The sequence below is a fragment of the Ornithorhynchus anatinus genome, chromosome X3, assembly GCF_004115215.2.
Source record: "Ornithorhynchus anatinus isolate Pmale09 chromosome X3, mOrnAna1.pri.v4, whole genome shotgun sequence".
In the NCBI taxonomy this organism is placed as follows: Eukaryota; Metazoa; Chordata; class Mammalia; order Monotremata; family Ornithorhynchidae; genus Ornithorhynchus; species Ornithorhynchus anatinus.
Genome location: NC_041751.1, coordinates 82643 through 105532, shown reverse-complemented (window position 1 = coordinate 105532; position 22890 = coordinate 82643). Strand labels below are relative to the sequence as shown.

Here is a 22890-nt window from a genome sequence, read left to right as displayed (position 1 = left end):
ATCCCATAGGTTTATCAAGAGCTATTGCCCTCATGGGCAAAACTGCTGCCGGGATTGTAGTCCTAGTCCTGGGCTGTGGCAGGAACCATCCTTGATACCACTGGCAAAATATCTTGTTCCAAAGCCCTACATTTTATAAATCAGAACAATCAATGGATTCTGTGGGAAAACGGTTGCCGGCATATTTTATTGGCACGTTTGTTCCACTGGTGGCCCCCTTTCCCTTGCACCCTCTCCTCCCTTGCCCCCAGCCCCCAAACACATATGCACTTAGATTGCAGATTCTCAAGGGCAGGGGTTGAATCTTTTATTTCTGATGTCTGTACCCAGGCATCCAGGACAGCACCCTGCCCACAGAGGGCACCCAGGACAGTGCCCTGCCCACAGTCTACCCTCATAAATTCCATTGATCCATTGCTATTGAAGCAATTCCAGCTTCAAGTGGAAGGCAGATCACTGATCTGGTGACCGCAGAGGAAAAAGTTAGAGGCCAACTGCACTGCTGCGTCCTGGCCCAGCTGTGCAGGCACAAACCATTGTGGGATGCCTGTGTTTCCGGGCTGGAAGTTTCTGAGCTAGTCTGGCATGGAGTTCCCTTTGCCGCTTGCTCTGGGGGACTGGGAGACAGAGGCTTCACCGTGTCAGTGAGCTTTGAGATTCCCCCTGACCTGGTGTGCGTTATTGATGTTTTTCATATGAAAATTCCTGGGGGCCACCAGCTGGTGAAAGAGTAATGATGATGATGATGATGAAGGTAAAATAAGCACAAGAATGAGGGGTAAGGATCTCCCATCCAAGAGATATTGCTCCTTGGAAGAGGGTGACCGGGAAATAAGAGCGACTGCTGGGGAATCGCAGGCAGCCTGAGCTCGCCTCAACCGGAGAGTCCTCGGACATGTTCCCAGGTGGGTGGAATGGGACGCTGGGGATTAATGGGCCCAGTCGCCGTCCTCCTGCTGGCCATCAGTTAGTTTCCCTCTCCCTGCCGGCTGAGACTGTATTTGGAGCGGTGGAGTGAGAAAAGCCAGGTTTTTACAATCAAATCCAAAAAATCTAGCAAAACCCATGAGAATTTATTTTCATGAAATTGTTCTTGAAGAAATAAATGAAGGGATGATGACTTTCTATTCTAATTACGCACTTTGATTTGCACCCTTTAGTCACCCCTTCCTCAACCCCACAGCACTTACTGAAGTACCCGTAATTTATGAATTTATATTAACGTCTCTCTCCCCTCTAGGCTATGAACTCGATTTGGACAGGGAATGTGTGTACCAACTCTGTTATACTGAACTCTACCAAACGCTTAGTACAGTGCTCTGCACACAGTCAACAGATGCAATTGATCGATAACTCCAAGCGGCGCTCGCCTCCGAGGAGCAGAGGTCACGGGATTGCTCAAGACACCATCTGCCTTCAGCCTAGATAAGCAGGGACCCTAGGGAACTACTAGGGAGAGAACCATTCTGGAATAAAGCCTCCCCCCCCCGGCCTCCAGGCCTGCAGTGTGGCGTGGGTGGGGAGGGGATGAGGGAGAAGTCAGGCTTTTAGCCACCTTGATTGTATTGGAGCTGGGGCTGGCAGTGGTTGCAGTGAGGAGCATCACTGGAGGGAGTGGCAGAACCTGTATATATTTCAATGTTTGAGAGGGTCAGAGGCAAAGTCACCTCACCAGCTGGTATCGGCTTCTCAAAAAGGTAAATGCTTTCCTTGCTTAAATTTTGTTGTTCCTTCTGGCATTTAGGGTAGGTGGAATGGCTTCAATTAGGGGAAGTGGTTTAAGAAGGAGGGGTGCACTCTTTTTCTATGAAGTTAATGCAAGCCTTTTAAGGAGTGAGAAGTTGGACTTGCTTTTAAGTTTTCATCTTCTGGATCTGTGGCACTTGAATCTTAATCTTCTTCTCGCCCCCTATCCACTCCACTAAATTCTGTGGTTCCTCTAGTATTTGAAAGGAGATAGTTGTCCTTGAAAAGAATACAGTATTTCATCCGACAATTGGTCATTTTAATGAGGAAAAAAGGCTCAAAATGAGGAGTTACGTCATCCGTCGGACCCATCGACTGGTCCCTCTGTAGGATGGAAATTGCGTATTGATATTTGTCCTAAAAAAATCTGAAAAATTTTCTCTCTATGTTTATTGTAATTTTATTAGGCCATTCAGGAGCTCCTTCATCCCTCATCCTCATAGAGAAGCAGCGTGGCTCAGTGGAAAGAGCACGGGCTTTGGAGTCAGAGGTCATGAGTTCAAATCCCGGCTCGGCCACTTGTCAGCTGTGTGACTGTGGGCAAGTCACTTAACTTCTCTGGGCCTCAGTTACCTCATCTGTAAAATGGGGATTAAGACTGTGAGCCCCCATGTGGGACAACCTGATTCCCCTATGTCTACCCCAGCGCTTAGAACAGTGCTCGGCACATAGTAAGCGCTTAACAGATACCAACATTATTATTAATATTATCTCTTAGCTCTTGATCAAGCAATTGCCCGAGAAGGAATGGAAATTCTGATATCAGGAAGAAGATTGGTTTGAGTATTGTCAGTAGATCAGTCGGTCGTATTTACTGAGTATGTACTGTGTTCAGAGCACTCTCCTATGCCCTTGGGAGAGTACAATATAACAATAAACAGACACATTCCCTGTCCACAGTGCGCTCTGCTGTGGAAAATGTTTTGGGAAATGAATTAGTAGTACTATAGTAGAATAGTGCTAGAACCAAACAAGAGGCTTTTCACATTATCTTGGAGAATGAGGGCCAGCAGAGGTGCCATCCCTTCATTATGTGAGTGAGCGTGGGGCCGAGCCGGGGTGGGAGTCTGGGGGAAATGGAAAGGAGGGCAGGGCAGAGGGTCGGCTCAGGCCTCAGTGAGCCAGCAGGCCAGTCGGACCCTGGCTGGGAGCTTTTCAAGGACTTGTCGGGGCGGGTCGGAGCTGAGGCGGGCAGGGAGGGGGCCAGAGACGCCTGCTCTCATGTGCACGGGAGGCTATCACCCCCCAGTCATCCCCGGGGAGGAGGTGTCCGTGGCTGGGAGTCTCCTGCTTTCTCTAATAAGCCGCAGAGCTTGGGAACATTTGCCCTGAGAGAAAATCTGTAAAGGGGAAGGATGGAGTACTGCTCTGGCCTCGATTCGCCGTTTTTCTTGGGGATTTCAATGATGCCGTGTAATTGAACCCTGGAATGTCACCCCGGAATCCCTGACAGTGTGAGGTCTAGGAGAGCAAATAGGTCAATCTTCTCACAGGAAAACCTCTCAAGAGAGGGGTGGATTACAGAATGGTTTTGGGAACCCGGCTCACTTCCTTTAAAAACAAATCGTTCTGCTGAAAGGCTTCAAGGAGCTAGGGTTTAGGACAATGCTCTGCACACAGAAAATGCTCAGTAAAAACCATTGATTGACTGATTGAGCGGGCCTGAAGAAGTGCCCATCCACGAGCCGTCCGGTGGGCCAGACTAGCAGAGATGGGTCCCTTCCTTTGTTTCCAAGCTTCTTCCTTCCAAGCCGTGGCGAGGAGCAGCCGAGTGACTCCGACACCTTGGAAGTGGCTCAGTGGCCTGAGCTCAGTGGGGCCCAGCTGCCGAGGTTGGGGGTTGGGCCCAGGGGTCGGGAATAGAGATGGGGCCTGGAGCCAGCTCCCAATATACATGGGCTAATACAGGCTGTGTTCCCTCGGGTCTTGAGGGCGGTAGTTACTCCAGGGCGGTGGGCTGCATCTCTGAGCTGTTTCTGTGCCACTGGAAGTCTTGCCAAACCTCTTTGTGAGCGAAGGGAGGAGCAATGCGTGCCGCCCTCAGCCCCGGGCGGGAGCAGGAGCTAAGCCGGGCCACCGCCTGACTCGGCTGCCGCGGCCCTCTGGGCCCCTGGCGGTGGCGGCCACTCCAAGCGGTTGGGCGTGGCCACTGCGGGCCCATTGTGTGATCCTAATTCTTGGAGCCACGGCTCTGGTGGACCCCACTGAGTTTGTCAGCGGGGGGATCGGTTTGTGCTCCAACCTGCGCAGGACACAAGGCTCAAGCCAACAAGTCACTTAACTTTTCTGTGCCTCAGTTACCTCATCTTTAAAATGGGGATTACCTGATTATCCTGTATCTACCTCAGCGCTTAGAACAGTGCTTGGTACATAGTATGCGCTGAACAGTTACCATTATTATTATTATGATTATTATGGCTCCCGGCTGGCATTAGCCCTGGGGCCAGGTTCCCCAAATCCCACCTTTGATGCCCCTTCCCCCACCCTCCTGAGACATTCCAGCCTGGGGCTGGCATGTCCGCCCAGTAGACAGGCCTGTTCACCTGTCAGCACTTCCATCCTGATGGCTCCCTTCACAGAACTATGGAAACACCTCCTATAGGACGGAGGTCATCTCTGAAATGAGACCAAAGCCTTCCAACCCTCTGATTGGAAAGAGCTTGGTCCCCCCACTGGGTTGGATCCTGCAGAGAGGCTGTAGCAGACGGCTGCAAGGGTGCAGCTCACAAGGAAGCTGCAGAGAGAGAGGTTGCAGCAGATGATGCAAGGGTGCAGCCCACAGAGAGGCTGCAGCAAGCCACTGAGAGGGTGCATCCTGAAGAGAGGTCGCAGAAAGAAGCTGCAGCAGGAGACTGTTGCCAGGGTGCACGCTAGGCCATCAGCTCCTTCCATCAGTCACGGTTGCTGCTCCAACTCTGGGTTAGGTTTAGGGTAAGTCAGGACTCGTGAATGTAGGTGGGGGTGCAAAATTGCGGCTGAATTCCTTGTCGGCGTCTGCTCCTGTTTGTCGACTGCACAGATCAAGCATTTTGAGGGCTTAAGCTACTGACCAGAGCGCTCCCTGTCACCAGCACCACTGTGACCGGAGAAATGGGCAGAAAGGCTGTTTTTAAGGGGTGTCTTTGTCAGTCAGCCAGTCAGACACAGTCTCAGTCGGCTTTCTCTCTCTCCTCCTTCATTTCTCCCTTCCTGCTAGGTGTCTGCCCTCGGTCCCAGGAGTCATCTGTAGAGCCAGCCTCTTTATCTCTTCGGGCCACAGGCATCTCGACATCTCTCCGCACCTCTACGCGGTGCGGCAGTTCGGGGGTCTAGGCATGGGGCAGGTTGTTGAAACTGAAAACATTCAGGCCTCAGACGACCAGAAGTTGAGGAGGTCACAGGAGCCTGAGAACACCAGAGCCCGGTTTTGTGGCTCCTCTGTCCATTTCTGTTTCTGTAGTATAAGATTTGCTTGGCACCAGGCAGTGCCAGATAAGGGGAGCAACGTTTAAGACAGCAGTTGCACCCAAATTCTGAGCTTCTGCGTGAGGCAAGAGAATGCAAAACACCATGCAATGCCTTTCATTGGCACTCCTTCACCTATTTGATTACTGCTAAGGTCCCACCACCTCCCTCCCCGCAGCAGGCTGTTCACGTGGCCCTCCTTCATCTGCTTGACTCCTGCCAAGACTTCCCCTGCTAATGATGATTGTGGTATCTGTTAAGCGCTTACTATGTTCCAGACGCTGTATTAAGAACTGGGGCGGAAACAAACAAATCGGGTTGGACACAGTCACTTTCCCGTAAAGCGCTTACGGTTTTAATCCTCATTTTACAGATAAAATAACTGAGGCGCAGAGAAGTGAAGTGACTTGCCCAAGGCCACAGAGCAGACAAGTGGCGGAGCCGGGATTAAAACCCATGACCTTCTGACTCCCAGGCCCATGCCCTATCCACTATACCATGCCGCTTCTCTAGGCTGGTCCCGGTATGGTGACTGAAGGAAGCGGGGGACTCCAGGCCTTTCTAATAGATGGGGCAAAATGGCCCGTGCTGGGTGACTTGCTGTTTCTGTGGCCCGTGGGGGTGCAGCAGCTCTCTGGATCAGTCTTCTCAATGTGCATCCTTCTCATTTCTCTAACTTTGGACTGCTGACTCTTACCCTCTTCTCCTGCCTGGAACTTCCTCCATCTTTAAATCTGCCAAACCTCAGTTCTCCCCACTTTCAAAGTCCTTCAGAAATCCCATCTCCTCCAAAAGGTTTCTCCCAGTTCACATTTCTTCTCCCCAGGTCGAATCCTCCCAAATATCAGCTCATCCCTTATGCACCCATAAGGCACCTCTTATCCCCTTAGGTTGTGAGCACCTTGAAGACACCTTGTACTCTCCCAAGGGCTTTGGACAGTGGTCTGCACTCAGCAGGTGCTCAATGACTTACTAAATGATTAATTGGAAATAGGCCCTCAACAAATACCATTTTTTGGAAGATAGATGACTGAGGATAGCAGAAAGGACTCCTGCTTAATTTTTTTATGGTATCTGTTAAGCACTTACTAAGTGCCAAGTACTGTACTAAGTGCTGGAGTTGATACATGCTAATCAGATTGGACACAGTCCGTGTTTCATGTGGCGCTCACAGTCTTAATTCCCATTTTACAGATGAAGAAACTAAGGCACAGAGAAGTGAAGTGACTTGCTCAAGATCACACAGCAAAGTGGTGGAGCCAGATTAATAACCCAGGTCCTCCTGACTCCCAGACTTGTGCTCTATCCATTTAGGCACTGTGTTTTTGAACACTGCCTCAATCAATCAATCGATTGACTGATTGCCTCTGGCGCAACTCCAGATGGGAGCTGAAATGTTCCCAGAGTGGGCCGGGACATTCTGAAGATCGCTCAGTGAGGCTGAATTGGAACAAATGTTCCCGATTCACTGTCCCTCCTAACTGTCTGGGGCCCTAAATTTGGGTTTCAAAGGCAAAGCAAAGTTGAAGCCCTGCCTTGCTCCTTGGACTCACTGCCAGTCTCCCCGCCCGGTCTCCCTGTCAGACCTCCCCGCCTGGCCTCCCTGCCGGTCTCCATGCCCAACCTCCCCAACCACCCTCCCTGCCCGGCCTCCCTACCGGGCTTGCTGCCCTGCTGTTGGCTGGGCGCGAAGCTCTTGGCAGCCAAGGCTGCTCAAGAAGTCATGGATGTGAGCGTGCCCTTTCCGATGGCCGGTGTAGAAGCCTTTTTGACACATGGAGGCTCAAGCAGACCTTCTGCTGGGGACAGACAGACAGCCCCTTCCTAGGCCGGGGACCCAGTCGATCTCAGGAAGAATCGTGATTGGCCGCGGAGAGGAGTCGCTTGGCCTAGTGGATAGAGCACGGGCTTGGGAATCAGAAGGTTGTGGGTTCTAATCCCGGCTCTGCCACTTGTCTGCTGTGTAATCTTGGGCAAGTCACTTCACTTCTCTGTGAAATGAGGATTAAAACTGTGAGCCCTATGCGGGACAGGGACTGTGTCCAAACTAATTTGCTGGTATTCCCTGACAGTGCCTAGTACAGTGCATGGCACGTAGTAAGCGCACAACAAATACCACAATAATAATAATTATTATTAGCGGAGGGATGGAGCCAGGAGGGCCTCCGTCTGGGCAGAAGCTGTCTCAGGAGGCCCCTGGCTGGGGTTTCCCATCCTCCCTGGGTCCTGTGGGCTGGGCCTGCCTCACAGCTGGCAGGCAGCCCGACATGGCATGGTGGTACTGGCCAAAATGGTCCCTCTTTTCACCTGCATTTTAAATACTTAGTACAGTGCTCTGCACACAGTAAGCATTCAATGAATACTATTGATTGATGGATCTGTTCTTTGTCTCTCTTGTGCGCAGCCTACAGCAGTTTCAGGATGGAATCCCTTGTGGCGGCAAACACCAAGTTCTGCTTTGACCTACTCTGTGAACTGAGTAAGAGGGATCCACACAAGAACATCTTCTTCTGTCCCCTGAGCCTCTCTGCCGCTCTGGCCATGGTCCGTCTCGGAGCACGAGGCCAATCTGCCCAACAGATTGACCAGGTGAGGGCCGTTAACGGTTGAGCTGCCAATTGGAGCTGCTAGCCCCAGGAGGGGAGGATTCAGATCCCCATGTTGGGGAGACTCAGATCCTGGGTTCATTCATTCCAGTGGATTTACTGAGAACGTATTGTGTGCACAGCACTGTCCTAAGCGCTTGGGAGAGTAGAACACAACCATAAACATTCGTTACCCACAATGAGCTTACAGTTTAGGGTGTAGGGAGGACTCTGATTCCCATGTGGGGAGGACTCTGATACCCGTGTGAAGAGGACTCTGGGAGATTCCATAAGAGCTGAGCTTATTTTTGAGTCAATGGTGAGTGAATGACTAATCTTTATAGGTTAATATCTACTCTTTAAACAACTGTCTCTAATTAGGCCCTTAAACCTGTCCACATTTACCCTATCAACTGTGCTAGGGAACAGGGGGAGGGAGAACTGAAAGGATACAAAGTCTCTGAGCTGCGTGAGGGTGAAGGCAGGGGTCAGGAGGCAGGGGGCCAGGCGAAGGAGGGGTTAGGAGGATGTGTAGCATTTGGGTGCATATATGCCCGAGGCTCTTCATTCATTTTCTTTGTTCCAATTGTGAGTTGGAGGAGGGAGGGAGAGAGTTGTGGGGCAGAATGGAAGCCTGTGCTCTCTGCTCCCCGCTCCTCCCCTCAGCCCCCGACTCACAACCCCTCTGGCCCTCACCGCAGACCCACTCTGTCCCATGTGGATTTCCCGCCGAGTGCCACTAAGCTATGCTGGAAAAACGGTGACAGCGATAACCGGTGCGGCTGCTTCTCCAAATTACAACCAGCCGGGCATTCTGAATCATCAGCTTCTCATTCCCCTGATGCTCAGTCAGTGAGGCCAGCGGTCCTTCACCGCCCCCCTCGCCCCAACCTGGTTATCAGCTCAGAAGGATGGGAAGAAAAACATATATCGTCCCTTGCAGATATTTATACTTACTAGAAGCATCTGCCCACTCACCTGTAAGGAGTTCACCTCAGAGTCATTAGTAGTCCCAGAGAACAAAGGAAGTGTTCTCACTGTAAGAGTCCAGAGCTGGAAGCAAAAGAGGGTGACGAAGAAGAGACATCTTAGATGGGACTGTTAGTTTGTGTGAAGTTTGGATGTCCTGACTTCCAGAACCTAGTTCTGTTTCCAGATCTAAGAGTTGACCGGCCCTTTAGTCTCCATTTAGGTCAGGATGAGGAGTGGGCTTCCACACCTTCCCTCTTCCTTGTCCCTCGGGGTCCCCCCACAAGCCAGATGTGTCCGAGGGCGGGCTGACCCTTTCCCACGGAGAGCCACCAGAGGGTATCACGCTCTGGCTCCCACATTTCTGAGATTCTCAGCCACATCCTCTTTTCCCTAGGCCCCGCTGCTTCTCAGGTTAACAATAACTGTAGTATCTGTTAAGCATTTACAATGTGCCAAGCGCTGTACTAAGCAGAGGGGTAGATAGAAGACAGTGAGATCAGAGTCAGGTTTGGCACTGGGCTTATCGCCACCCTAGCTGGCCCGGTAGGTTGGGAGGCTCTGCCGTCTGAACTCTGGGCACCGAGGCCTTGACCTGTGGTACCAGCCAGAGGTTTGATTAAGAACCCAAATACCATCATCATTACTATTATTACTGGCAAGAGCTTACCGTGTGCCAGATGAAGGACGACAAAGAGGTTCGATAGAGGGCGAGAAAGCCTTTCGTCCCCTATAGACTGTACTTTCCCCACCGTTTAGTACAGTGGTCTGCACGTAATAAAGCACTCAATCAATACCACTGATTGATTGATATCTGGGGTCACTTTTTAACCCTAGAAGCAAAGTCGCATGTCAAATTGGCAACATGAGCAACTGGAACCGACCTGAGGCCCGGTTACCTCTCTCCCCTTCCCTTCCTCACACACACTAAGCAAGGGAGCGGGGACTCGGGCACAGAATGTTGGAGAAAGAGCAAAAATGAGGGATGTGTTGCCTTGGCCCTAGGAGCTTCTCCGTTGCTCTCTTCCCCAGTCTGTGTCTCTGACTGCTCCTTTTCCCTGCAGGCCCTTCACTTCAACGAAATTTTGTCAAGTGGGAGCTCAGAAGATGACATTTCTGTGGAAAGCAGAAACCAGGAGAATCAATCAGACCCGGAGTCATCTCAGGATGAGGTGCGTCTCTCCCTGCCTTGGCAGGTAGCTTGGCAGGTACCCCGTCCCCACAGCCTCCAGGGCCTGGTGGCGTACATTCAGTAGGATGTGTTTTGCTGAACTTTTCTTGCGGGCAGAAGCCCCTGCAGGCAGACATGGGCCATGGGGGGCAGGAGGGAGCAGGGGTGAGCAGGCGGGGGTGGAGGGAAGGCGGGGACCGTGGGGGGCAGGCAGAGGTGGCAGGAAGGCTAGGGTGGCAGCCTGGTGTAGTGGATAGAGCCTGGGCCTGGGAGTCAGAAGGTTGTGGTTTCTCATCCCAGCTCCACCCTTTGTCTGCTGTGTGACCATGGGTAAGTCACTTCACTTCTCTGTGCCTCATTTAACTCATCTGTACTGTGTCCAATACAATTTGCTTGTATTCACCCCAGTGCTTAGCACAGTGCCTGGCACATAGTAAGCTCTTAACAATAATAATAATAATGATGATAATGATGGTATTTGTTAAGTATTTATTGTGTACCAAGCACTGTGCTAAGCACTGGGGTATACACAAGGTAATCAGATTGTCCCATCTGAGGCTCACAGGCTTACTCCCCATTGTACAACTGAGGTAACTGAGTCACAGAGCAGTGAAGTGGCTTGCCCAAGATCACACAGCAGACAAGTGGCGGAGCCGGGATTAGAACCCATATCCTCTGACTCACAAGCCCGTGCTCATTCCGCTAAGCCACGCTAACTCCTCAAATACCATAATTGTTATTATTATTCTTAAGAAGGGGGTGGCAGGCAGCTGGGGGCTGTGACGGACAGGCAGCGGCCATGGTGGGAAGGTGGGGGGCATCGGGCAACCTGGGGCCATGGTGGGTGGGCGAGGAGCGATGGTGGCCAAACAGAGGCCAAGGCGGGCAGCGGGGCTGGTGATGCCAGTCACGGTCCCAAGGCCCACGTTCTGGAGGGCAGGCAGGGACTAACGGCCTTTCTTTCTTTTGCCTTTCTTGGATGAAGGATTCTGTGACCCAAGAGAGGGAGGCCAGAGGACTTGAATCCGTCTTCCGGAAACTCCTCTTCAAATTAGACCGAGTCCGAGCCGAATATACCCTGAGCATGGCCAGCAGGCTGTATGGAGAGAAGAGCTTCCCGATCAGTCAGGTATGTCAGACACCAAGGCTGCTTTGACACTCAGGTTTTGTTGCTTAGTATTAGTACTCGTGGCGATAGTGGGGGTTAGCACTATAGTGGGCACTGGAAAGAAAAGAATAAAGAAATGACATAGCCCTCGCCCACCATAAGCTTACTTTCTAGTCGAGGAGACAAGTATCAATGTATTCGACTACTCGGATAGTCTAAATAAATAGTTGAAGCTACAACTCAGTAGATATATATGAGTGTTGAGGATGGTTATAAATAGGTTAATAAGCACTAGAGTTTTTATAATTTATATGGGGAAATTAATGGGGGGAAGCTTATTGCAGGAGGTGGGATTTTAGGAGGGATCTGACTGTGGTGAGAGGTGAGGTCGATTAGATTTGGGAAGGCAGGGAGTTCCACGCCGGGGGAATAGCGTGAGCGAGAGGATGGGGCCAGGGGAGTTGAGAGTGGGATACAACTAAAAACTTGATTTGGAAACTAGAAGGAAATCAGAATCACCGGGCATGCTCTCATTCTTTAGAAAACACACTTTTTTCTATTTTTTGACTTCTTTCCTTGGATTTAACTCATGTGACTCAGACAGGGGTGGAGTAGGAAGTGGCAACTGTGCCCAAATCCCAGAACAAAACATCCCCTTTCTGATTTTCTCAATGGCAGCAGAGCTGTCCCAGCTCATTATTCCAGTCATTGTTGGGGCCACAGTAAAGACTCCCCGGGGACTCTGCTGCTCTGGGGGGTCCAAGGCCATTGGTCCTTTGTATGGCTCAGTTCTCTGTGCACATGGAGATAGTAAAGCCACTTACTTGGAAACAGCAAATAGGGAATGTTTGCCATCACCTTGGTTCTATGTCTAACTTGATTATCTTGTATCCGTCCCAGCACTTAATACAGTTCTTGGTGCTTAACGGATATCAATATTATATTTATCATTATTATTATTCTTTCTTCCAACAGGAGTACCTAGATAAAGTGATGAAATTCTACCATACAACCATGGAAGCTGTTGACTTCCAGAAAAGCCTTGAAGAAACGATCCAGCAGATTAATTTCTGGGTGGAATGTCAGTCCCAGGGTAAGAAGACTTGGATGGGTGTCTGTGTTTCCAGTAATTTGAAAGAGAAGAAAATTGGGCAGGGCCACTAGGAGGTGGTCTGACTCTTGTCCATTAGCAGAAGAGCCTTGAGGTGGCCATTACATATACAACCTGGTCAGTCAGTCAGTTGGATTTATTGAGTGCTTACTGTATGCAGAGCACTGTACTAAGCACTTGCGAGAATACGGTATAACAATATAGTAGACACATTCCCTGCTCACAATGAGCTTACAGCCTAGAACAAAGGTTAATGGTCGTTGTGCACCAGAGAATTGATTCAAGGCTTTTCACCAGTTCTCTCTCTTTGCTCCTCCCAAGCTAACTTCCTGACTGTACTTCCCCTCAAATCCCTCATCCATGACCACTGTGTATACTCTTCCTACCCACCTTTCAAAACTGCCAAACTGGGTCCCTCCTGAACCTGCCAAGCCCTCCTAAGGGGCCACCTCATCCAGAAGGCATTCCCTGATCGTTGCACACCTTCTCAGTCGTGTCACCCCATCAGTCCTCAGCCCTTTCAGCCCTCTTGGGAATGTAGATTTCTTTTGGTCAACGTCAATCAGTCAGTGATGGTATTTATTGAACGTGTTATTTATTCATCGTTATACTTTGGCTTAAATCATTTGAATTTATGTTCCAACTCTGTTCTTTTTTATGAGCTAGGCACTGCTTCTAAGTACTGGGGTAGATACAGGTTAATTAGGATGGACACAGGCCATGTGCACCATGGGGCTCACAGTTATCCCCATTTTACAGATGAGGGAACTGAGGCAAAGAGATGTTAAGTGATTTGCCCAAAATCACACAGCAGATAAGTATTGGAGCCTGGTCCTTCTGACTCTAGGTCTGTGCTCTGTCCACTAGGCCATACACATAGTGCTTATTGCCTCCCACTTTAGACTGTAAGCTCGTTAAGAGTGGGGAACATGCGTGCTAAGTCTGTTGGATTGTATTCTCCCAAGCACTTCCCAAGTATAGTGCTCTACTCATAGTAAGAGTTCAATAAATATGATTGATTGATTGATAAACATATGTGGTGTCCATCTCGACATTGGTCTTGATATTCCTGCCGTGTGAAATGTTTGGCAAACACCTAATTTCTTTGAGCTGTTTCTGGGGTTCCCCGGCCTGGTGACCATGGCTGTTTACCACAGAATGTGCTTTTGAATGTTCCCGAAGGTAAGATCAAGGAGCTCTTCACAAAGGACACCCTGAACTCCACTGTGGTGATGGTGCTGGTCAACGCCGTCTACTTCAGGGCCAAGTGGGAAAAAGGCTTCGAGACCGAAAAGACAGAGGAATCGGTGTTCTGGCTGAGCCAGGTATTTGCCCAATGTAGATGTATGGCTGTGACTCTGAGAGACCCAACACGCAATTTCAACTTAGGAAATCAAAATAATTATGGCACTTATTAAGAGCTTACCATGCCCTAAGCGCTGGGGTAATTATGAGATATTCAGAGTAGACACACAGTCCGTGTCCCACATGAGGCTCCTATTCTAAGAGGGAGGGAGAACAAGGATCGGATCCCCATTTTACAGATGAGGTAACTGGGGCCCAGAGAGGGAAAGTGACTTGCCTGAGGTCACCCAGCAGGCCAGTGACAGAGCTGAAACTGGAACCCAGGTCTTCTGACTCCCAGCCTCGTGCTCTTTCCAGTAGGCCCCATTGCCTTGATATGGGGTAGATACAGGTTAATTATCCACTAGGCCCCACTGCCTTGATTTGTTGCCCCCGGCAGCTGTGATATAGAATCCTAACACCTCGTGACACTTGGCATTTTCATAAATCTCAAGTGTAGCAATTACCATTGTTCAGTTAGGCCTTCCTGATGCACTCTTTTTCCAGCTGTCTCTTTGAGTTCAGGAAGTCTCTTTGAAGAGAATGTGGATGGAAGAACTTATGGGGGTTCCATTTTGGATTTAAGCACGATATTTGTGAGATGTTTTCTTCTTTGGAAGACACACCTACATATATACACACACAGAGTTCAATCTGGATAGGGAAGCAGTGTGGCACAGTGGAAAGAGCACAGGCCTGGGAATCCAAGGGCCAGGGTTCTCATCGAACCTCTGGCACTTGCCTGCTGTGTGACCTTGGGCAAGTCACTTAACTTCTCTAGGCCTCAGTTCCCTGATTCAATATCTGTTCTCCATGCTACTTACAATTTGACCCCCATGTGGGACCCGATGATTTTGTATCTATGCCAGCGCTTATTGCAATGCTTGGTACATAGCGAGTGCTTAACGAGTACCAAAATTATTATCATCATTGTTATCTATGTTCACGTTCTGCTGCGGTGTTACCTGGGGAAGGAGCACAGAGGAGTGATTACTGCTGGTTTTACTTTGCTTTCTGTGAATTCCGATAGGGCGAGCAGAAGAAGGTGAAGATGATGCACCAGAGGAATTTATATAGGATTGGCTTCATCGAAGAATTAAAGACACAGATTCTTGAGATGAGATACATCAAGGGGAGAATGAGTATGTTTGTACTGCTGCCATCGAGCTCCGCCGAGGACTCCCCTGACCTGGAAGAGGTAAAACGTAACACTGATGTTGGTGTCTTTCGATTCTGCTCCCTCCCCAGACGCTGTCATCTCAGAAGGAACGAGTTTGCCTGACCTGACGGAATCGCGACATTATCCATTTGGGGAGGGGCAAGAACAGGGGCAGGGGCGAGGTAGGGACAGGGCAGGGTGAGGACAGGGTAGGGGCAGGACTGAGGCCACGTAGGGGCAGGGAAGGGGAGGGACAGGATAAGGACAGGACAATTAGGCAGATGTTGCCTCCTCCCCCTCTCCCCCTTGAGCATCATGGGGAAGGGACACTTGGGGAAGCAGATGCTGCCCCAGGGAAGAGCTCCTGACCCTCCCAGCCTTCCTGGTCTCCCAGCCCTCCTGGCCCTAGACCCTTTTCCCCGGATTGGAGTCCCCCGGCTCCATTGACAGGGAAGCTGGCCCGACGCTGACGGCATTTGACGGCCTGGATCCCCTGAGCTGGGGATGAGCGAGGGGAAGGGAGGTAGGCAGGGCCTTTCAGTACCAAGGGGTGGGTCGGTGAGGAGAAGGACACAGGGGGATGGGTAAGTGAGGAGAAGGGCTCATTTATATTGAGTGCTGACCTTACTGAATGCTCGGGAGAGTACAGTACAACAATAAACAGACATAGTTCCTGCCCACAACCATCTTACAGTCTTGAGTGGGGGAGACAGACATAAATATAAATAATTGCAGATATGTACACAAGTGCTGTGGGGCTGGGAGGAGGATGAACAAAGGGGGCAAATCAGGTCGAAGCAGGAGGGAGTGGGAGAAGAGGAAAGTGGGGCTCAGTCAGAGAAGGACTCTTGAAGGAAATGTGCTTTCAATAAGGCCTTAAATGGGGAGAAGAGTAACTGTCTGTCTCTCTGGGTATATACCATTGATTGCCTGATTGATCGACAGATCTTTTTGTCCCGGCAGGTGGAGAGACAGATCACCCAAGAGAAGCTGTCCGCCTGGACCAGCCCCTCCAGTATGGCCGAAGCCCAGGTAGACGTCTCCTTCCCCCAGTTCACCCTGCAGGGCAGCTACGATCTCAACTCTGTCCTTCAGGACATGGGGATCACCGACCTCTTTGACGAATCCAAGTCCGACCTCAGCGGCATATCGCCGCAGCCGCATCTCTACTTGTCCCAAGTTGTTCACAAGACATTCGTGGAGGTCACGGAGGTCGGCACGGAGGCGGCGGCGGCCAGTGGCGTGGCCGTTTCGGAGAAGTCCGCGGTGCTCCCTGTGACTTTCAATGCGGATCACCCTTTCCTGTTCTTCATCAGACACAACCGGACCCAGACCATCCTCTTCTACGGCAGAGTCTGCTCCCCCTGAAGTCGGCCCCGTTCCCCGGCTCCAAGGGGCAGCCTGGGGGTCGGTCCCTCTCGTCACGGGGGTCTCCTCCGGTCAGTTCCGGTCAGCTAGTTTCAGCTCCGGTCAGCTAGCCACCCCTCCCGCCCCCTGCCGAATCGGCAGCCAGGACTGCTTCATGGCCCTCACCCCTAGCCTCTTGCCGTGGGACCCCGTGTCCCGGGACCCCACACCAGATTACTCAGCTGATCCTGCGCCGGCGGTAACCCCCCTTTCTCCTTGCCACTGGGTTGTCTCCGTTTGAGACCCGTGGAAACACTTCAGGCAGCTGATGGCCTCTATAAGAAGCGGTGTGGAGACAAGACCCCTAGAGCTCAATATCGATCTTACGCACTACACCTGTTCACTGGCGGTTCGGGGTGCAGATTTGCACCCTGAACCTGAACGCCGGGATCCGCGTGCCCAACCTGCACACGTAGCCGCATATCGAATCCGCACACCGGTGCCTGCACATCGCAGTGGCTTGGGGAGATGGGTGGGTTTAGTGAAGCCCTCTGATTGCCTTTGTAAGACCTAACATTTACGTTTATGTGAACTATTCCATTTTAGTAAATAAAAGTGCTTTTGCTTCTAACTGAATCACACTTATTATGTTTCTAATTTAACGGCATAGACAGTGTTGACACTGTGTCGGTATGGCCTCTGTGTGTCCATGTGGTGTCTGCGTGACTCCAGGATCACCTGCCCTAAACCCCGCCCCGGGTGCGTTCCAGGCACGGCCGGCCGGGAAAAGACACTGACCGAAGCCTGCCCAGACGGGAGGGTGGCCCTCGGGGAAGGGGTGGCTCTCCGAGAAGAGGCTCGAGATCGACTGCAACTCGGAGGGGGAATGGAATCCGGTCAGGCGCTGGGGGCAGCGATGTGACAGCTCCTTGCCGCACACCTGATGAGAGGGGCTGTCTGTGTCACCCCGGTCCTCTCGGACACACTTATTCACCCAGATCCCATCACGTCGGTGACTCTAGTGGTTGTGGCGGCAGAAGTGGGAATAGGGGTGGCAGAGGTTTGGTACCGGCGACGACTGCGGGGCGGGGCTGGTGGCTGTCGTTGGCAGCGGCTCAGGTGGTGGTGTGGTGGCAGCAGCGGTTGCTAAGGTGGCGGCGTGGTGGTGACGGTGACGGTGGTGGTGACCGTCTTGGTGGCGGGCGGCGCTACTGGCTCAGGTGATGGTGGCCCAGTGGCTGCCCGGTGGCGGCGGCGGGGGGTCGGGCCCGATCTGGGCACTTAGCTTTCTTTCTCCTCTTTTTCCACTGAGCCTCTGCCAGGTTCCCATCTCTGAAATCTTTCACAAAACGGTCGCTTGGAAGTAGGAGGAGTTAATAACAATACTAACAGTGATGGAATTTAAGCGCTTACTATTACGTGTCAAGTAATAATAATAATAATGATGATGATGGCATTTGTTAAGCACTTACTTTGTGCAAAGCACTGTTCTAAGCGCTGGGAGGATACAAGGCGATCAGGGGCTCACAGTCTTAATGCCCTTTTTACAGTTGAGCTAACTGAGGCACAGAGAGGTTAAGTTGGTATTTGTTAAGCGCTTACTATGTGCAGAGCACTGTTCTACGTGCTGGGGTAGATACAGGGTAATCACGTCTCCCCCATCCTAAACAAACCCGCTCTTGACCCCACTTCCCCCTCCAGTTATCGCCCTATCTCCCTACTACCCTCCTTTCCAAAATCCTAGAACGAGTCATCTACAATCGCTGCTTAGAATTCCTTAACTCCCATTCTCTCCTGGACCCCCTCCGATCTGGCTTCCGTCCCCTCCACTCTACCGAGACTGCTCTCTCTAAGGTCACCCGTGACCTCCTTCTTGCCAAATCCAATGGCTCCTACTCCATTCTGATCCTCCTTCACCTCTCTGCTGCCTTTGACACTGTCGACCATCCCCTCCTCCTCCATACCTTATCTCACCTTGGCTTCACGGACTCCGTCCTCTCCCGGTTCTCCTCTTCTCTCTCTGGCCGGTCATTCTCGGTCTCCTTCGCTGGCGCCTCCTCCCCCACCCATCCTTTAACTGTTGGAGTTCCTCAAGGGTCAGTTCTCGGCCCTCTTCTGTTCTCCATTTACACTCACTCCCTCGGTGAACTCATTCGCTCTCACGGCTTTGACTACCATCTCTACGCAGATGACACGCAGATCTACATCTCCGCCCCCGTCCTTTCCCCCTCCCTTCAGGCTCGCATCTCCTCCCGCCTCCGGGACGTCTCCACCTGGATGTCGGCCCGCCACCTAAAACTCAACATGAGCGAGACTGAGCTCCTCATCTTCCCTCCCAAAGCCGGTCCTCCCCCAGACTTCCCTATCACCGTGGATGGCACGACCATCCTTCCCGTCTCTCGGGCCCGCGATCTCGGTGTCATCCTTGACTCGTCTCTCTCGTTCACCCCGCGCATCCTATCCGTTACCGAGACCTACCGGTTTCACCTTTACAATATCGCCAAGATCCGCCCTTTCCTCTCCACCCAAACGGCTACCTTACTGCTACGGGCTCTCGTTATATCCCGGCTAGACTACAGTGTCAGCCTTCTCTCTGATCTCCCTTCCTCCTCTCTCGCCCCGCTCCGGTCTATTCTTCACTCTGCTGCCCGGCTCATCTTCCTGCAGAAACGATCTGGGCATGTCATTCCCCTTCTTAAACACCTCCAGTGGTGGCCTATCAACCTCCACTCCAAACAAAAACTCCTCACTCTAGGCTTCAAGGCTCTACGTCACCTTGCCCCATCCTACCTCTCCTCCCTTCTCTTTCTACCGCCCACCCCGCACGCTCCGCTCCTCTGCCGCCCACCTCCTCACCGTCCCTCGGTCTCGCCTATCCCGCCGTCGACCCCCGGGCCACGTCCTCCCGCGGTCCTGGAACGCCCTCCCTCCTCACCTCCGCCAAACTGATTCTCTTCCCCTCTTCAAAACCCTACTTAAAACTCACCTCCTCCAAGAGGCCTTCCCAGACTGAGCTCCCCTTCTCCCTCTACTCCCTCTACCATCCCCCCTCACCTCTCCACAGCTTAACCCTCTTTTCCCCCCATCTCCCTCTGCTCCTCCCCCTCTCCCTTCCCATCCCCTTGGCACTGTTCTCGTCTGCTCAACTGTATATATTTTCATTACCCTATTTATTTTGTTAATTTTGTTAATGAAATGTACATCGCCTTCATTCTATTTAGTTGCCACTGTTTTTACGAGATATTCTTCCCCTTGACTCTATTTATTGCCATTGTTCTTGTCTGTCTGTCTCCCCCGATAAGACTGTAAGCCCGTCAAACGGCAGGGACTGTCTCTATCTGTTGCCGACTTGTTCATTCCAAGCGCTTAGTACAGTGCTCTGCACATAGTAAGCGCTCAATAAATACTATTGAATGAATGAAAGGTTGTCCCACTTGAGGCTCACAGGTAATCCCCATTTTACAGATGAGGTAGCTGAGGCACAGAGAAGTGAAGTGACTTGCCCACAGTCACAGCTGACAAGGGACACAGCCGGGATTTGAACCCATGACCTATGATTCCCCAGCCCCTGCTCTTTCCACTGAGTATCATTCTAAGCGCTGGGGTAGATACAAGCTGATCGAGCTGGACACGGTCCTTGTCCCATCCGGCCATAATCCCTACTTTGCAGATGAGGGAGCTGAGTGACAGAGAAGTGAAGTGACTTGCGCACGGTCACAAAGGAGACAGGTGGAAGAGCTGGGATTAGAACCCAGGTCATTCTGGCTCCCAGGTCCAGACTTTATCCCCCAGGCCATGCTGCTGCTTGTAAAAAGGAATAGAATGATGTCACATCCAAGAGGGTTATGTTAACTAGGGACCGTACGTTCAGTGCATAGGGGGCGATTCCTAGTGCTTAGCAGGGCTTGCCTTCAGTGGGGGCTTAAAATTCAATAGTATTTATTGAGCGATTGCTATGCGGAGAAGACTGTACTAAGCGCTTAGAATGTACAATTCGGCAACAGATAGAGACAATCCCTGCCCCCAAAATTCCAATAATAGTACTATTTGGAAGGGCAGAAAACAACTGAAGGGGAGTGAAAAGAAAGTAACGACGCATTTGTTTAAAGAAATGGTCTCATTCCCGATTCTCGGTTTTAACCCAGAAAGAATGATTATCTGGTGAAGTGCAGACGGGTAGTGAAGAATACAGACTGGACAGAGGCTCCTGGTAGAGAAGCAACATTGATGAGATATTTGGAAAATGAGCCCTGGGAAGAAAGGCTCAAGGAGCTAGATTTGTGACAAGTCATTAGAGTGCAAGCATCTTGAGGATTGGGTTCACGTGTCTTGCTAGTGTTGTACTATCTCTTCCAAATGCTAAGTAGAGTGCCCAGCACGCAGGAAGTGCTCGATGAAGAAGGATGGCTAGATGGATGGGCAATTGCTCCTGAATGATACTTTTGGCCAACCTGCACACCTAGGTCATTTTTTGTGATTTCAGGTATGCCAAACGCCTTCCACTTCCTTCTTTATCTTCCCTACCCCCAAACCAACCCTTCTCCTGCCTCTCATACTCCCTAACTTCTGCTCCTTTCCCCACCGTGGTCCCCTTGCTCCAGGCTGAATAAAGTTCATTCATTCAATCATATTTATTGAGTGCTTACTGTGTGCAGAGCACTGTACTAAGCACTTGGAAAGTACAGTTTGGCAACAGATAGAGACAGTCCCTACCCAACAAGGGGCTCACAGTCTAGAAGGGGGAGACAGACAACAAAACAGAACAAGACAAATAGACAGGCAGATCTACCTAGAGGAACCTGACCTCGCCCTTCTGATTTCAAAGTGATGAATCGCTCTTGGGTCAGGGTGCGGAGAAAATGTTGGACAGTGGGTGTTCCTGGAGTTACGATGAATTATAGATCTGTGTAGGTGGGTAAAGTTATAAACTGAGCCTGGCTTACCTTGAGGGGTTTCCTGTTCCTTCTGCAGAATTGTCACCGAGCCAGTGGTGACTTGGACCTAAGTGCCCCGTGGGGCCCCACCTGGGAGCCTCAGGGTGTCTTGGGTAATAATAAAATTATAATTATGGTATTTGTTAAACACTTACTATGTGCCAGGCACTGTACTAAACGGTGGGGTGGATGCAACACAGTCCCCGTTCCATATGGGGCTCCCAGTCTCAATCCCCATTTTACAGATGAGGTTACTGAGGCACAGAGAAGTAAAGTGACTGTCCAAGGTCACAGAGTAGACAAGTGGCAGAGTCGGGATCGGAACCCGTGACCTTCTGACTCCGACAATCAGGCAGCACTAAGCCACGCTGCATCTCCGTCTGGGAGCACAGTTAGCCCCACCTGCACCCGGCTCCTTGCAGCAGCCCGGGCTTCGGGACTGCTTGTCTGAAGCCGTTATCCTGAGGCGGCTGGATGAGACTTGCGCCGATGCAGCCGAGGGGCCACCCCAGGCTGAACCCTTGGCAGGTGATCGTGAGCGAGTCCGGCTTGGGGTCCACAGCTCCCCAGTGTCAGTGGGCCAGAGGGGCCACCGGCCCGTTCGGTACCGAGAGGAAGAGCCAGCAGGGGCATGGAGGCAGAGGCTATTTTCCCGAGGGCTGGACTGTACCGGCCAGTCCTTGGCCACTCCAAGTTCCAGACTTGTCCACAGAGATTTGGAGAGCATCTTGAGCCACGGTGAATGGGATCGGATTAAAACCGGTTTGGGCCGGGCCTGGGTCAGGTCTACACCTGGGCTAGGCCAGGCTGGGCCCCGCTCTGGACTTATGGGCAGTTGTGGCCGGCTGGCCATGATTGGCGGTTCCTCCTCTGGAGATACGATGGATGACCAGAGGCTGGAATGCCAGGTCATCTCCCTCCCCAAGCTCAGGGGCGGCAGTTTGTCAGCAAAGGACTGGAGAAAGGGGACGGCCTTCCAGGTCGTTGGCAAAGTCAGCAGAGAGACAGGCCAAATAGACCCCTTGTTGGCCTCTGGATGTTTCTCGTTGAATTCGGTGGGGAAGGGCGTTCCTGCCCTCTTCCCATTGTCCGGCTTCCCACCCCGGAAGGAGAGTCCCCCTCCTTGTCTCCTGGGGCCCAGGGGTGCATCAGCGGGGCGAGCAGGGTGAGAAGGTGAGGTCACACTGGCGCCGGAGCCTGTGTTCCAGCTTGGCTCGTTGGGGTGGTCCATGAGGAAACATGTCTCTCTGTCCATACGAAACGTCTCTCTGCCAGATCACACCCAACTGATGTCGAGATATTAAAATGGAGACTATTATTAGAATGCGATCATTAGAACGTGCCTACTAACTCTGTTACAATGTACTCTCCCAAGCGCTTAGTACAGTGCTCTGCACACAATAAGTGCTCAATAAATACCACTGATTCATTCAGTCATACTTATCGAATGCTTACTGTGTGCAGAGCACTGTACTAAGGGCTTGGGAGAGTACAATATAATAAAAAACAGACATATTCCCTGCCTACGACGAGTTTAGGGTTTAGAGGACAAGTTTACAGTCTTGACGGATTATGGGAGAGTCTGGCAGTCTGGTGCATTAGTGGGATGGACACTCACAGCAGGGTGATGGCAATACGACGGGTGGGGGGGCATAAGGGGAGGGTGGGGTAAAAAGGGTGGGGCTGTGAGGGGAGGGTGGGGTGAGTAAAGGAAAGAAATTGCTCAGTAGACGACAGGCAGGAGTGACAGGGCCCTTCAGTTCGGGTTTGCCGGTTTGGTGGGTTAGGTGGCATGGACGCCTCTGTCCGTTAACCCTTCCATTACTATTTCCTACATTTTATGCTAATTTCTTTGGGGAAAATCCCCTGCTGTATATCTCAGGCTGAATCACTGGAAATGTAAACTACCAGGGGAGAGGCTGATGGTATAAATTCCCAGGCGTCGCACCCCCAGGTCGCAGGAGAACGCTAA

At 51.4% G+C, this 22890-nt stretch overlaps 1 protein-coding gene across 2 annotated transcripts; it reads left to right on the top strand.

Annotated features, from left to right (window-relative positions):
• The first annotated feature begins 7599 nt into the window (after positions 1-7599).
• Positions 7600-16620, top strand: SERPINB12 (serpin family B member 12). Of its 2 annotated transcripts, none has more exons than XM_029054012.2 (7): positions 7600-7779; positions 9809-9916; positions 10901-11044; positions 11999-12116; positions 13317-13459; positions 14509-14676; positions 15601-16620. In XM_029054012.2, exons 1-7 carry the CDS (start codon positions 7612-7614, stop codon positions 16003-16005), a joined length of 1254 nt encoding a protein of 417 aa, XP_028909845.1. In that variant the 5' UTR covers positions 7600-7611; the 3' UTR covers positions 16006-16620. The 2 variants fall into 2 exon arrangements, with proteins under 2 accessions (XP_028909845.1, XP_028909847.1); XM_029054014.2 differs by lacking the exon at positions 7600-7779 and adding an exon at positions 7948-8094.
• The last annotated feature ends 6270 nt before the right edge of the window (positions 16621-22890 follow it).

Excerpts from the sequence above, each read along its gene's own strand:
- SERPINB12 (XM_029054012.2), top strand. The coding sequence starts at position 7,612 with ATGGAATCCCTTGTGGCGGCAAACACCAAGTTCTGCTTTGACCTACTC. Across the intron at positions 7,780-9,808 it reads CTGCCCAACAGATTGACCAG|GCCCTTCACTTCAACGAAAT; the intron begins GTGAGGGCCGTT and ends TTTTCCCTGCAG. Across the intron at positions 12,117-13,316 it reads GGTGGAATGTCAGTCCCAGG|GTAAGATCAAGGAGCTCTTC; the intron begins GTAAGAAGACTT and ends ATGTTCCCGAAG.